At 40.3% G+C, this 13,121-nt stretch overlaps 1 protein-coding gene across 1 annotated transcript; it reads left to right on the forward strand.

Moving 5' to 3' along the window:
* The first annotated feature begins 6,152 nt into the window (after window positions 1–6,152).
* Window positions 6,153–9,517, forward strand: LOC136993499 (transmembrane protein 238-like). The gene is made up of 2 exons (XM_067306375.1): window positions 6,153–6,605; window positions 9,372–9,517. The coding sequence occupies exons 1-2, from the start codon at window positions 6,208–6,210 to the stop codon at window positions 9,379–9,381; spliced, it is 408 nt and encodes a 135-aa protein (XP_067162476.1). The 5' UTR covers window positions 6,153–6,207; the 3' UTR covers window positions 9,382–9,517.
* The last annotated feature ends 3,604 nt before the right edge of the window (window positions 9,518–13,121 follow it).

Below are 13,121 nucleotides of genomic sequence, written 5' to 3' on the forward strand. Positions count from 1 at the left end.
TTTAGTGACAAAAATACCCAAAGATAAACTAATCTTGTAACTTCTAGGGAAGTTTATGTGAGTTAAGCTTATTGAAGTTATTCTCTGGGCTTTTTTTAATTTATTTTTATTTTATGAAAGGGATAGTAATAGCAGAACTGATGCAGGGTTTTACTGATGACAGTTCATATGTCTATCCTTTTAACATCTGAATTGCTGTTTGCAACTCCTTTGGGAATACAGATGCACATGTTAAATGGTTATCAAAATCAGAATCTCTGCAGATTCTTAACATACTAGTATAATACAAATAACGGTGTTAGAAGTCATATTTGGTAAAAACACTCGAGAAAAGAATACCCCAAGCAGCAGCCTCATGACAACTTTCTTGGGGTCTATGATTTGGAGGATATTTACGTATTGTTTCCAGCAGTTGGCACAACAGTGTGCCCTAATGATTATCCTTTTCTCCATTTCTTGGATGTATGTCTTTGCCTAAATAAAGCGTCTTATTAATCTGAAAGAACTCTTCTGACTGTATCCATGAGACATTGACAAATGTTACCAGAAAAGGCAGCAGTGCTGAATGTTGGTTGGAGCACTTTGATAAACTCTTTTAATTTTGAATCAGTGAAGGAAGTAACTTTCCTAAGTTATTTTCAATCCTCCTTTCCTTTGGGAGGTGGCCTGAACACTGAACCAAGATTCAGGCCATGGATGGAATGCTTTATTATTTATAAGCAAAGTGAGAGAAATCCAAGAGTATATTTATTCCTATAAATGTGAAAATTAAGATAATTCTTAAAAAAAAAAAAAAATCATAGTCTATGCTCTCTATCCATGGAAGGAAATTAATCCCAAATCTGTTGGGTTTTTTTTAATAGAAAAAAAACATTTCCCAAAGCTAGTGTATTAGCCTTTTTACTTGTATCTTTGTAGGCTTGCTCCAGTTATTCTTTATGACATAAACAAGATCTCCTTACCTTCACTTATGCGACGTGTTTCTGCTGCCTGAACGGTTGAAGGTATCCCTGCAAGTTGGTCACAATACAGTTGTTTCCTCCATCTGAAAAACACCAAAAGTTATATGAATTTAGGAGTGTGCAAGCTATGTGAATCAGTCCCACAGAGGCATAAAAAACACACACTGCAGAACTGAAAAATTATATATTTGAAGTTTTACAGAATAAGCAAATTGTTGTTTCTCTATGATTTATTTCAGGTCCTCCTCAGACTGAGAATAAAAGGCAGATTGTGATGTAAACCCCTAAAGATAAAAAATCTTTCTTAACAAAATTTTACTCAAGTTCAGATAGGAAAAAGGTCATAAAAGAAGACAAGATTAGCCAACAGTCTGTAACCTGCTGAGTTCTGATAGGAAAAACCTATCCCATTTCCTGTTAAGGACATCCTATACCAATAGATTTGCTGCCTATAAAGTACCAGAGCTAAATAAAAAGTGGTAAAAGAAACACTAGAGAACATGAAAAGGTTCTGCTTGATAGATGGTATCAACTTTCTGTAATTCAGGAACTCCCATTCCAGTCTATCATAATCTTCTTTAAACAAGAAAAAGCAAGTCTGTCTCAATAATCCCTGTTAGTTCCATGCTGACGGAAGATACTGTCCTGATCAAAAGTAATCCTAGTCCGGGCTGTGTATATTCCATAATAGCGGACTGAGAGTGAATGCAGAACTCACCCTCTTACTGCAAGCATGTTCTTGTTCTAATCATTCATGCTAAAATATTTCTTAATTTGTGGATGAGCAGAAAATTATGAAATGAAGATCATAAAGTCTGTATCAGTAATTGATAGTGAAACACACTAGTTTGCAAGGACTGGAAAAAAAAACCCTTCACATTAGAAAAATTAACGGGAACTGCCTTGGAACATAGTGTGTAATTCTCTGTCAGCGTGAGCCAATCCATGCCGGGACTGCAGCAGTCTTGCCTCTTCTTTCATACCAGCACTGGAATTCATGCAGCTAGGTGGTTAGACATGTGAAGCAGCTGATCCAGCTACAAGCTAACCCATGGGGGGAAGAAATACAGAGCAATTGCTATAGCCGAATTTGTTCTTTTTATGTTGCAGAGTACCCAGGACTCTGACAGTTAAATAAGTAAGATACGCATTACTGATGTGATTTTCTTCTTCCTTTAACCAGTGTACTCTTTAGTTAAAAATTATTGAGAATTAAGAAAATCAGTGGGAAATAATTTGACACAAGTACTGCAGATCTTCACTTAGAGCCATTTGCAGTAGTCACTCCTGCTTAGAAGCAGCAAATTACCATTAATGTTAAAGGGAGTTATATTTCCCAGTTTCTCAACAAACTATATACTTTGAAGATCACTGTTGAATGATGAAGGAGTTAAATTCATTTTGTTTATTCAGGAAACTATTTCTTATTAATGTTTCTCTTGCTTGTTTAAGAGAGTTAGGAAATCTTGTCACTTTGCTGATCAGGAAAGGAGGAAATAAGGAAAACTAACATTCATTCCAAATAAGTTGAAGCTATGCCTACTGCTGATGTGTCACAGAATCAAATCAGGTGTAAAACACAGTTGTTTTCATTTTGCTAATTCCAGCCAGCCATCTGTAAGGACCAAACCACCACTTTACTTCCTTAATATAACTGCGGATAAGAAAAAAAAAAGGAGAGTGATTTTTTTGTGTGCTCTTTGTCAGTGGCAAGTAAGATGGAAAACACCTCCCCAAGGGCTGAGCTGTTTTAACTCTGCAAGACACATTAGTGAGTATCAAGTTCAGTCTTAAATGAACAGCTAGCATGCAATAGTCAAGTCTGAGCCTATGTAAGGACATTTCTGGGAATAGGCATCAAGAGGCTAAAATAAATCAGGTATGTTCATGTGTAAATACTAACAGATATTTATAGACCAAGCATTTTTGTTCCTGTAATTCTTGTTCTCTTTTGACTGACTTTAGAAATAGAATGTGAAGGGTTTAGTAGGCATCTGAATAATTATTTAAGGTACTGTATCTTTGACCCTACAATTTTTTTTCTTTAAAAAATGAAGGGGGTAAATAGTTTAAGCTAGCTCCTCCTATGTTCATGGAAAAGCTAGCAAAACTATGAGTCTTATAATAAAGCTATAGTACCATAAGTGCTCTTGGGAGTCTCATAATTTTGAATTTAAAATGGGGACTTCAGTTAAATTCTTACCCAAAATAACACTTTCAGTAGTACTATTTGCCGTTAACTTTTTTCTTAATAGCAATAAATTCTGTCTGTTTACTATTCTCTTAATAGAGAGTAAGTTATCTTCAAAAATAAGGAGCTGTCACGCTGTATCTAAGCTCTTGAAGCACTTTAACAAATAGAACTGGTGCTTTCTTTAAAACACATCTCCTTGAAGAAAGTGCTTCATGGAAATTAGATAATAATTAAACCACTTTTGGCTATCTTTCACGTGAACTTAAATTTCCTTTATAAATACTGAAAGTGTAGTGACCTCATGGAGGGTGGAAAGGAAGTCAATTAGCTTTCAAAATATCAGCAACTTTCCCCCCCCAATTTTTTTTTTTTTTTTTTTGGTGTGAATGAAATTAACAATAAAACAGGTTACATGGTTCATCTTTGCTGTCAAAAAAATAAACTCTTAATTTAGCTCAAGGACAAGCTTCTGCAGGGAGTTGTCTTTCTTATTTGAAAGGTTTAATAAAGATACTACTGAAATATTTCCTGTATTATTGCACAAAGTGGTTGTTCTGACTGGATCTGATTCCACATTTCCCATTTGTTCTCCATGTTAGTTCTAGAGTGGGCCCTAACCTGTGTACCTGGCAGGGATAAACCAGTTAGGAAGGAAGTGTTTCCGAAGACTGCCATAAATGTTAGAAATTAACACTATAATGAAATAATTAACTGACTAAGTTTATTACTCTGCTGGAGCCAGACTGCATTCTTCCCCACAATTACCAAGAAGAATAACTGCTAATAATAAAGCAAAGATCTGAATATTATCAAACAAATCTTTGCAGGAGGGATGCTGAGAGAAGATAGAAATTTCTTTAAAAACTCATTTTGCAGAAGTTAGGTCTTGGGGACCTAGACTTGGTGCACATAATAAGAATGCTGGAGGGCTAGAACTCTGGTTTTTAATAGCTCTTTCCAAATAATTTAAGATTACTAATATTGACTTGCTTAAAATTGCTTCGATGCTATTTTTTCCTGTTGCAATTAGATCTGACTTTTAACCCTAGCAATCTTCAAATTAAACAAAATGCTCATGGCTATTTCTTTTGGGTTATATATGATTATCAGAGTTCCTACTGCTCTCAGGATCCTAATATTAGCTGTACTTCCTAAAAGCCATCCTGCATCTAATGGACTAGAAATCATAAGAATTAGGCAGGCATATGAAACTCACTTGGAAATTTGGATAACTGGCATGTTATCTTCCTTCCCTTACACTTTTGGGAGGTCAGAAGTTAGATGGTTACTTAACACCATAATGCGAGGCAGAAATAGAACTGCATTACAACGGGTCTTTTACTGAAGCTAGGTTTAAAACTTAGAATCTGAAAGATCAACGAAATAATTGGAGAATAGCAGAATAAGCTTTTTTGTACTATAAGTGATTTTAAGAAGGTTTTATAGGTTGTTACTGCAAGTCCCAAAGTAAAAAATATTTTATTATCAAAGTAAATAAATAGCATGGGGTATTTTTTTTTGTTTTGTTTTCTGTTTGTTTTCTTTCACAGGACTTCAGCTTGTGATATTTAAGGAGACCTTTTGTGGAATAATGTCTGTAATACAGGCAGTCCCTAGTGAGGAAGTGGCTTCACCTATTCTTGATTTTCCATCTTCTGTGAGAGTAGAGATAAATGAACTAAATCCTGTGACCAGCACTGAGAGCCCATGGTGCTACTACAGTAAACCAGTTACACTCGTTGTTGGAGGAATGCTCGTCGTCAGCAGCATCGTCATTGGCACCATCCACTTCACCAAATACGCAGATGTCCCGTATGCTCTTGGGCCTGTCTGTCTGTCCATTGGCCTGATGCTCCTAGTTACTGGGATCATGTGGATACCCATCGTTAACCAAACTGTTAGGTATAAAGGGCTCCTGAGGGCACGTGCAAGAAAACATACAGCTGTGTATAGCTCTTGTGCTTGAGGACTTGAAGTGTTAAACAGCAAAAAGTTATGTACCCATTGATCGATATACACAAGAAGGGACTGAAGTGAAATATGTATCTTGCCTTTTATATAGGTGTTTTACTTGTTGGATTTTTCGTCTTTACGCTTGTGTTTTCAACCACTTTCCTTGTTAATTTGTAAAGCTGATGTGGGATTGTAACCCTTTGTTTCAAGCCAATGTCTTCAAGAACGTAGCTAAAGCTACCCTGCGTGACTCTGTACAAGCCCATTATAGCTGTCTCACACCCCTCCGCCGTCCCCTAGTAGCTGTTTTGGACCTTGGCAGGAGCGCTACTGTCCCCTGGGGGGAAGGGGGGCTGGATTTCGGTAAGCTGAGCTAAAAACCTTACCTCCCTTTATCACTTGATGCCTCCTCGGGGCCGCTGGCACACCAGGCCCAGCAGCGCCTCGTGCTCCTCCGCACAAGGAAACGGCGGTGACTGCGAGGCACCGGGGGCACCCCGGCCCCGCCGCCCGCTGCGGTGGGGCGGAGGGGGCCGCCCCGCACCCGCCATCTCCGCCAGCGGCCCTGGCGCGGCAGGGACAGGAGCGAGGGGCCGGGCGGCTCGGAAGAACGGGGAGGCCTCGGCGGCCTGGAGACGGCGCCCGCGCTTCGCCTCAGCGGCGGGAGGGGGCGCGAACGGCCCGCGAGGCACCTGCGCGGCGGGGCGGGGCCGGGGGGGCGCGAACGGCCCGCGAGGCACCTGCACGGGGAGGGGGGCGGGAACGGCCCCGCGAGGCACCTGCGCGGCGGGGCCGGGGAGGGCGGGAACGGCCCCGCGAGGCACCTGCGCGGCGGGGCGGGGCGGGGCCGGGGGGGGCGCGAACGGCCCGCGAGGCACCTGCGCGGCGGGGCGGGGCGGGGCCGGGGGGCGGGAACGGCCCCGCGAGGCACCTGCGCGGCGGGGCGGGGCGGGGCCGGGGGGCGGGAACGGCCCCGCGAGGCACCTGCGCGCGGGGCGGGGCCGCTCAGGTGCGGCGCTGCGCACTCGCTGCCGCCGCTCGCCTTCCCTGAGGTGCGGCCGGTGGCGCCGCCGCTGCTGCTGCCGCTGCCCCGCGGCGATGGCGGCCCCCGGCGGGCTGGGCCGCTGCGTGGCCGCCTTCTGGCTGGCGCTGGCCTTCGACGCGCTGGGGCTGGCGGTGCTGCTGGCGGGGGTGTTCGCCGACGTCTTCTTCTCCGACCTGCTCATCTACGGGGGCGGCATCGGCATCTTCCTCAGCCTCGTCTGGTGGGTGTTCTGGTACGCGGGCAACCTGGAGGTGCCGCTGGAGGAGCTGCGCGACGACGTGGGGCTGGTGCCGCCCAAGGGCAGCCTGCTGCGCGGGCTGGTGCAGGGGCTCAGCCTCCGCCTCTCCTCCGCCTTCGCCGGGCCGCGCTCCCGCGCCCCCCCCGCCGCTGCTGCCGCCGCCGCCGACGTGGAGCTGCAGCCGGCCGCGGCCTCCGCCCGCCCCGCCGCCAGGTGAGGCCGGGCCGCGGGGCCGGGGAAGGACCTCAAGCCGGGGGGGGGGGGACGGAACGACAGTAGTGAGGAAACGGGGAGAAACCCTGGGTTTTGCCTAGAACCTGACAGAAAAACCTCTCTCTTACCTGCAGCTAGTGATGGTTCTGTGTATTAAACCATTTGCTCACAGTGGACATGTCAAAAAAAAGAAAAAAGCACCACAGAATTTTTCTTGTCTGGCAACATCAGAAATGAGCCAGGGAAAGTGCCCCGAATTTTGTTAGGCGGTTAAGGAGCTTCCCGAAGGACCAGGCCTGGAAGCCGGAGCACCGGAAAGGCCGGCGCGTGGGGAGGCTGGCGCGGGGCAGCTCGCCGAGGGGCCTGCGAGCCCTCTCCTTCGGCCGCAGGAGCAGGCCTCGTGCCCTCCCGCCCTCTTCCTTGCGGCGACCCGGCGCCTCTGTTAGAGGCAAGCGTGAGACAGCGACAGAAGTGGCGACCGCTCGGGACGCGCGCTCTCGTGGAGGAAGCTGCCCCTCCAGCGATGTGCGATGCTTACTTCTTGGAGAGCAGACAAACGGTGAAACGGTGGCTTGTTTTTGCGTAGGAATGGTTAGAGCTAATTGTTTAAAACTCAAAAATGCAAGCGATGGTTAAACTGGTTCTTGTCGTGAACATCAGTCCTCTGAGAAAGGCGTGCTGCTACCCAGTGAGCAAAGCAGGAGCTTGAGTCCAACTTTAAAACATTGCTGAAGATCAAAGTCTTTCAAAAATATGCCTGTGTTCGTTAATATATTTATTTAGGGAGATGAGCATGCTTAATGCCTTGAAAAAAACCCCAAGCTTGCCATTCATTATATAAAATGCTCTGAAGGAACTATAAAACCTATTTTGCTCCAACTGTCTGAACTAGTCTAGGACACTGAACATCTTACAGTTCTGGTTCACTGTGTACAAGGCCAGCCTTTTCCGCTATTCCTTGAAACTAAATCTTGAAGCAGTTGTTGGCTCACAGGAAAGTTCTCATGAAAATCATCATAGGTGGGTTGTTTTTTTTTTTTTTTGGTGAAAGTCACAGAACTTTTTTGAGGAAATTCTAACAGTAAAGAGATACTAAACAGGTAACTATTGCTTAATGGAAAATCTGTTGGAGGAGGAAAAGGAGCAACAGCAATATAGCTTTAAAAGATTAGTTACTAGTATTTAGTTTATTATTAACTCTAACAGCAATTAGAAGACTGGCCATTGATAATGAGCCATTCTCCTCCCAGACATTGTCTTTGCTGAAATGAGTTTAGAATTTGACAGATTAAGATCCATATTTTCAGGACAGAAAAGGCATTTGTAAATGACTATGCCTAACTACCTTCATCTTAAGGTTAGGACAATTAGAGGAAACAAATAGATAAGGTGTTATTTTCAATACAAATATTCAATGTGTATTTTGCTGTAACAAGCTCCTCGTAGTAAAAGTTATAATTTTTTAATATTTCAAATCTTACACATTACTGATTTCATTTAGAAATAATCTATAGTCTATTTCCTATAGAAGCAGATACATGAATTGCTTTGTAACAAGTTCTCCCAAGTAAACAGCATCTTCTACAATGAAGCGGCTTTGGTATAATTGCATTAGCAATTGTAATTCAGAACAAACAAAAACAGAGTGTATGAGAGTCATGTTACAACATGCAACATGAACTTTTTTTTTTAACCTTCAAGGTAAAATAAAGGGTAACAGTTGTATTTCCAAAGCTAATTCAGGGTTCTGAAAGAACCCTTTGAAATAAGTTCATTGGAAGTATTTGGTATCTTTTCATAAATAAGTGTTTGAATTGGATCATCCTTTACTGATAGACCAAATGTTCTCCCCATCTGGAGAAATTTATGAACTCAACCAGCTGGGCTAAAAATGTTAGGACTGATGCTATATGGAGGAAATCCTTAAATTATAAGAAACTACAACAGCACATATAAAGTGCAAACGTTGGGAACATGAACTCTTGCCTTGATAAGAATGCTGTTTTTCACAGAAATTACTTCTGTATTTTTTTTGTCACTTAGCCAATTTGGTGGTTCTTGTCATTCCATTATTAACTTAAAAAATTGGTAATACTGCATGCTGTTCTGATTTCCTATCTTTAAAAAATATATACTATAAGTATGATACAAGAAGGGTGAGAAGAATTCTCAAGATATGGAATGAATTATATTAAAGGAATAACAGATTAGGATTCTTGAGCCTGAAAAGAGATGAAGAATATAAAGTATGCCAGAGGTCTTAACAATCATAAGTGGTATGGAAAAGGTGAGTAGGGAATGATCGTTTACTGCCTTTTCCAAGACAAAGCATGCACCAAAGGAAGAGTCAAAACAACAGAGATAATATTCACATGCTATGCAACTAATGTGAGGGATTATTTGATGTGAGATAATGTGACAGATAAAATTTACAGGGATTCAAAAAGCAAGAGAAAAAAACAGAAGAAACACAAAGATGGTATCTTTGGCTCAGGAAGATCCAGGGCAGTAGGTGGAAGTGAAGATAATATCCTGAGCAGATACTACTAGCTTGTCATGTCCTTATGCCCTTCTCTAGACATTCACTCTTGATCGCTGTTGGAGACAAGCTCCTGACTTGATGGGTCTTTTATTTGGCCCCAGCTGGCTGTTAAACTTGTGGAAAAGTACTTTTCAGACCGACTTCAAATAATAGTTGAGAGTTTTATATGATTATTTGTTCTAAGACTATTTTTAAGTAACTTTTTTTTAATGTGTTATATTCAGGATCTGCTGAAGACACAACTATTGAAGTTACTGCCTCTAAAAGTGGGGGAAGTGTTGCGAAGTGTGGAAAGAGAATAGCCCACTTAATGCAATAGGATTCTTTCATTATGGAATAATCTCTGCGACCATCATGGACTCTGTAAAATGGACACAGAGACATGTATCTCTGCCAAATGTACCTATTTCAGTGTTGGACTGGATAGCTTTTATTGTATTTTTCAACATTTCAAAACAAGCTAAATCTTTTTAAGAAGTGAGAACTAACAAAGAAACCTGATTCACAGAAAAATCACTGCAACATTTAATATAGAAATACCTCGTCTATATATTTATATATATATTATATAAAAATATATATAGACACCCCCCCCCCCAGGAATGTTTGGATGAAAAGCTCTTGCACAATGAAAAGCTCTTGCACTGTCTTACCAAGATCTGGAATTTAAATTTACTGTGAACTTTTATGATGCCAGTGCAATACTTTTATTTGTAAGGGTGCTTTTAAAATATCTATGTAAAACTATTGAAGCAAAGTTACAAATGTAGCATAAATTGTTTATAGTGTAAATACACAATTTATTGTGACTCTTGTAATGTTTCATCATTATCTTGGAATAACTTGGAATTTGAAATTTTGTAAGTAACTAGTAAAAATAGTGATGTTGACATACCGATTACTTTTTTCTTCATAGCAGGAAATGATGTAATATGATGACTCTGAGAGGAGGCTTTTTAATAAAGTGGTGTTACAGGAATTATTTTTCTAATGCTGAAACATTTAGAAAACTGTAGATTAAAAAACACTTTGCTTTACAAAATCCTAGCAAATCTACATTCAGATGTAATTGCAATTAGAACTAGCACATGGGAAAAGATTTCTTTTAAAGCTAAAGACGCAAGAAATGAAACAGGAAATTCCACTTGAACATAAGTAAACACTTCTTTACTGTGCGGGTGGCTGAACACTGGAACAGGTTGCTCAGAGAGGCTCTCTAGTCTCCATCCTTGGAAATATTCAAACCCAGCTGGATGTGATCCTGAGCAAACTGCTCTTGGTGACTCTGCTTGACCACAGGTTGGACCTGATGATCTCTGGAGGGCCCTTCCAGCTGCAACTATTTGTGATAATCATGCCTAAAAATTCTTTGTAGGAGAATTTCCTAATGAGTTTCTCTGTTTCTGAACTAACACTAAAAGTTTGAACCTACTGCTAGCAAATATGGGTAGGTCTTCCACTTTTAACAGACAATTGTTTTTATGCCACACCTAACTGAATACTAGAGGTGGATTTAAGGAAGACATTTAGTAGGAATACAGTGGCTCTACTTCCTTGTGAACTCTTGAAATGTCTTTCAACTTACTGTTCTAAATGATTTGTAACTTCCTCCTTTATCTTTCTATGCATATTTGATTTTTAAATGTTTTCTGAATGCTTTCAATCTTTCAACAAGTTTAGATAGACACTAGACTTGAAGGTTTGTAAAATTTTAAATTCTTCTTTACTGAATGTAGCTTTTAGGAGGTATCTAAAGTTGTTTCCTTTCTCTTTTAGAGGAGCTGCCATGTGACACCAATATGTTGTTACAATGTGCTGTTTAAATAATCTCCTTCCCTAAAAACCTGTAGATCATTGTTTCAGTGTTGTTCACAAGAAAAATGTTCATTTACTTGTTCTGAACAGAGATAACTGCTTGTACTGATTCCCTATAGTTTTGATCTATGAACTGAATTACGAGATGTAATACTTAGCAAGTGGAATGATTATTAGCAGCTATAAACTAACCTAGAACTTGTGTGTAGCTATTCTCCTACTTACTCTAGCGATTAATCTTGAATCCAACATTGGATACCCAGTGGTAGTTGCATAGGATGGTAGATAGAGTATTGCCTGCTGTTGCAACCCCACTCAGAAACTGCGAGGGATTTCAATGTTTGCATTTATGAGTAGTCTATGTGTGTTCTAACAGTTAAATATAGGAGCTGACACTTCAGAAAAGAAAGACCTAAGATAATCATAAAAAAATGCTAGAATGTTACTAGTATGATGTGTCTAAACAGTGATAAGATAAAATTACTTGCATGGGAGCAATGATAAATAAGCTATCATGCTTTTTTTGAAAATGTAAAATAGTTTCATGTAGTCTATTTTTTATGTTCTAAATAAGGAAGACTCTAATACAAAATAGAAACCAGCAAGTCAAACAATTATTAACAGTTAAACATTAACATGCATTTAACACTATTTTAGTCTTCCAGCATCCTTATCAGTTGTAGCTCAACGCAGAACAAAGTCCATTCAAAGAACTTATATCTTGTTTATTGGAGGAAAAAAATTACTTGTTCATTGTTAGGATTGCTTGTATTCTGTGAACTTTGAGTTTTGCATATAAAGTGAGAGGTCTTTTTAGACTTAACGGACTGTCCTTCTTGCTCTGTGTTTAAAAACAGCCAAAATCCCAAAGAACCAAACTCTGGGCACAGAAGTTTGGTTGTACAGGAGTGGGTTTTTTTTTTTTTTAATACCTGGTTAAGCCTTAAAACTTAGCTCAAAATGGTATTCTATATTCCACTTTGTTACATGATGACTAAAGGAGAAAAGCCAAACCCTGAACTTATAGCCATAAAGGAGGATTGAATGTTTGTTAGAATCTGGTATGTGGGCTACATCTGAAGAGACTTTTAAAGCAATATATACTGTTTAAATAAACAGAAACATCTTATGAAGGGACAAATTAGTAAAAATTAATTTATTAGTAAATTATACAAATATCTCCCATTTGATTTTTGTTTGGTTTATTGGGGGGGGGGAGGTGGGCAGTTGGTGGGAGGGAGATATTTATTACAGTAGCAGCTCATGTAGAAAGCAGTAAGAAAATGTGTAGCTGGATAAAACAAAGGTCCCATAATCTCATGTGTTGCTGTAACTGTTTTACATGAATTGGAGAAGGAAGCATTACTTATTCAGCTGGATTAAAAAAGTTTTGAGCAAGTAGAACATTACTGAAGAACTAGATAAAAAATGCACGTTTCCTATTCATATTTATCCAGGGTGTTTTGAAAGCTATTGGAGGCTTTAATGTATTTAATGTTTAATTCATTTGAATTACATGATCTCCAAGCTGCTATGACCATTAATAGTATCAGCTGGAGTCTATCAAAAACATGGCCTTTGAAATAAAAGCAGCTAATGATTTTCTCAACAGCAATTTTTATATATACAGTACATATTGTTCCGAGAGGAAAAGTGGTTGCTAGCGTAGAGATAGAAAAGTCCATAATGTATTTTATTTTATATCATTCTTCAAATGCTCTGCTACCAGTGTTGTGCTTTAATATAGACCTAGCTTATGTGAAGAGGATGAAAAAGCCCAGAAAGCTCGATAAAATTCTCTACCTGTCCCTTTGTTCTAACACTAAATGCTTCCAAGGTCAAATTCTGCTTTAACTGAATTTTCAGCAATCTTTAACCTTAAGTAAATGGGGTCATTTGACAGGTTTTGTTTTATTTATTTATTTTTTCCTTCTAGGTTGAAGTAGTACAGCTACTACTGTTTAAATAACTTGGAAAAATCAGAATTTACTAGTGGGCTGTTGCAATCTTGGTATCTTGATGTGCTTTGGGATCTGGGGATTTGCAGTGGATCTGGCCGGTTCTCAGTGTAGCAGCTCGCAGGTCATCTCCTATTTCACGTCTTCAGGCGTACATGTAAACGGGAAGTCACTCGACCCCAAGTCAGGGAATTTCGTGTG

This window comes from Apteryx mantelli, chromosome 16 (genome assembly GCF_036417845.1).
Source record: "Apteryx mantelli isolate bAptMan1 chromosome 16, bAptMan1.hap1, whole genome shotgun sequence".
In the NCBI taxonomy this organism is placed as follows: Eukaryota; Metazoa; Chordata; class Aves; order Apterygiformes; family Apterygidae; genus Apteryx; species Apteryx mantelli.

Bases quoted from the DNA above. Each gene is read 5' to 3' on its own strand.
- LOC136993499 (XM_067306375.1), top strand. From the start codon at position 6,208: ATGGCGGCCCCCGGCGGGCTGGGCCGCTGCGTGGCCGCCTTCTGGCTG.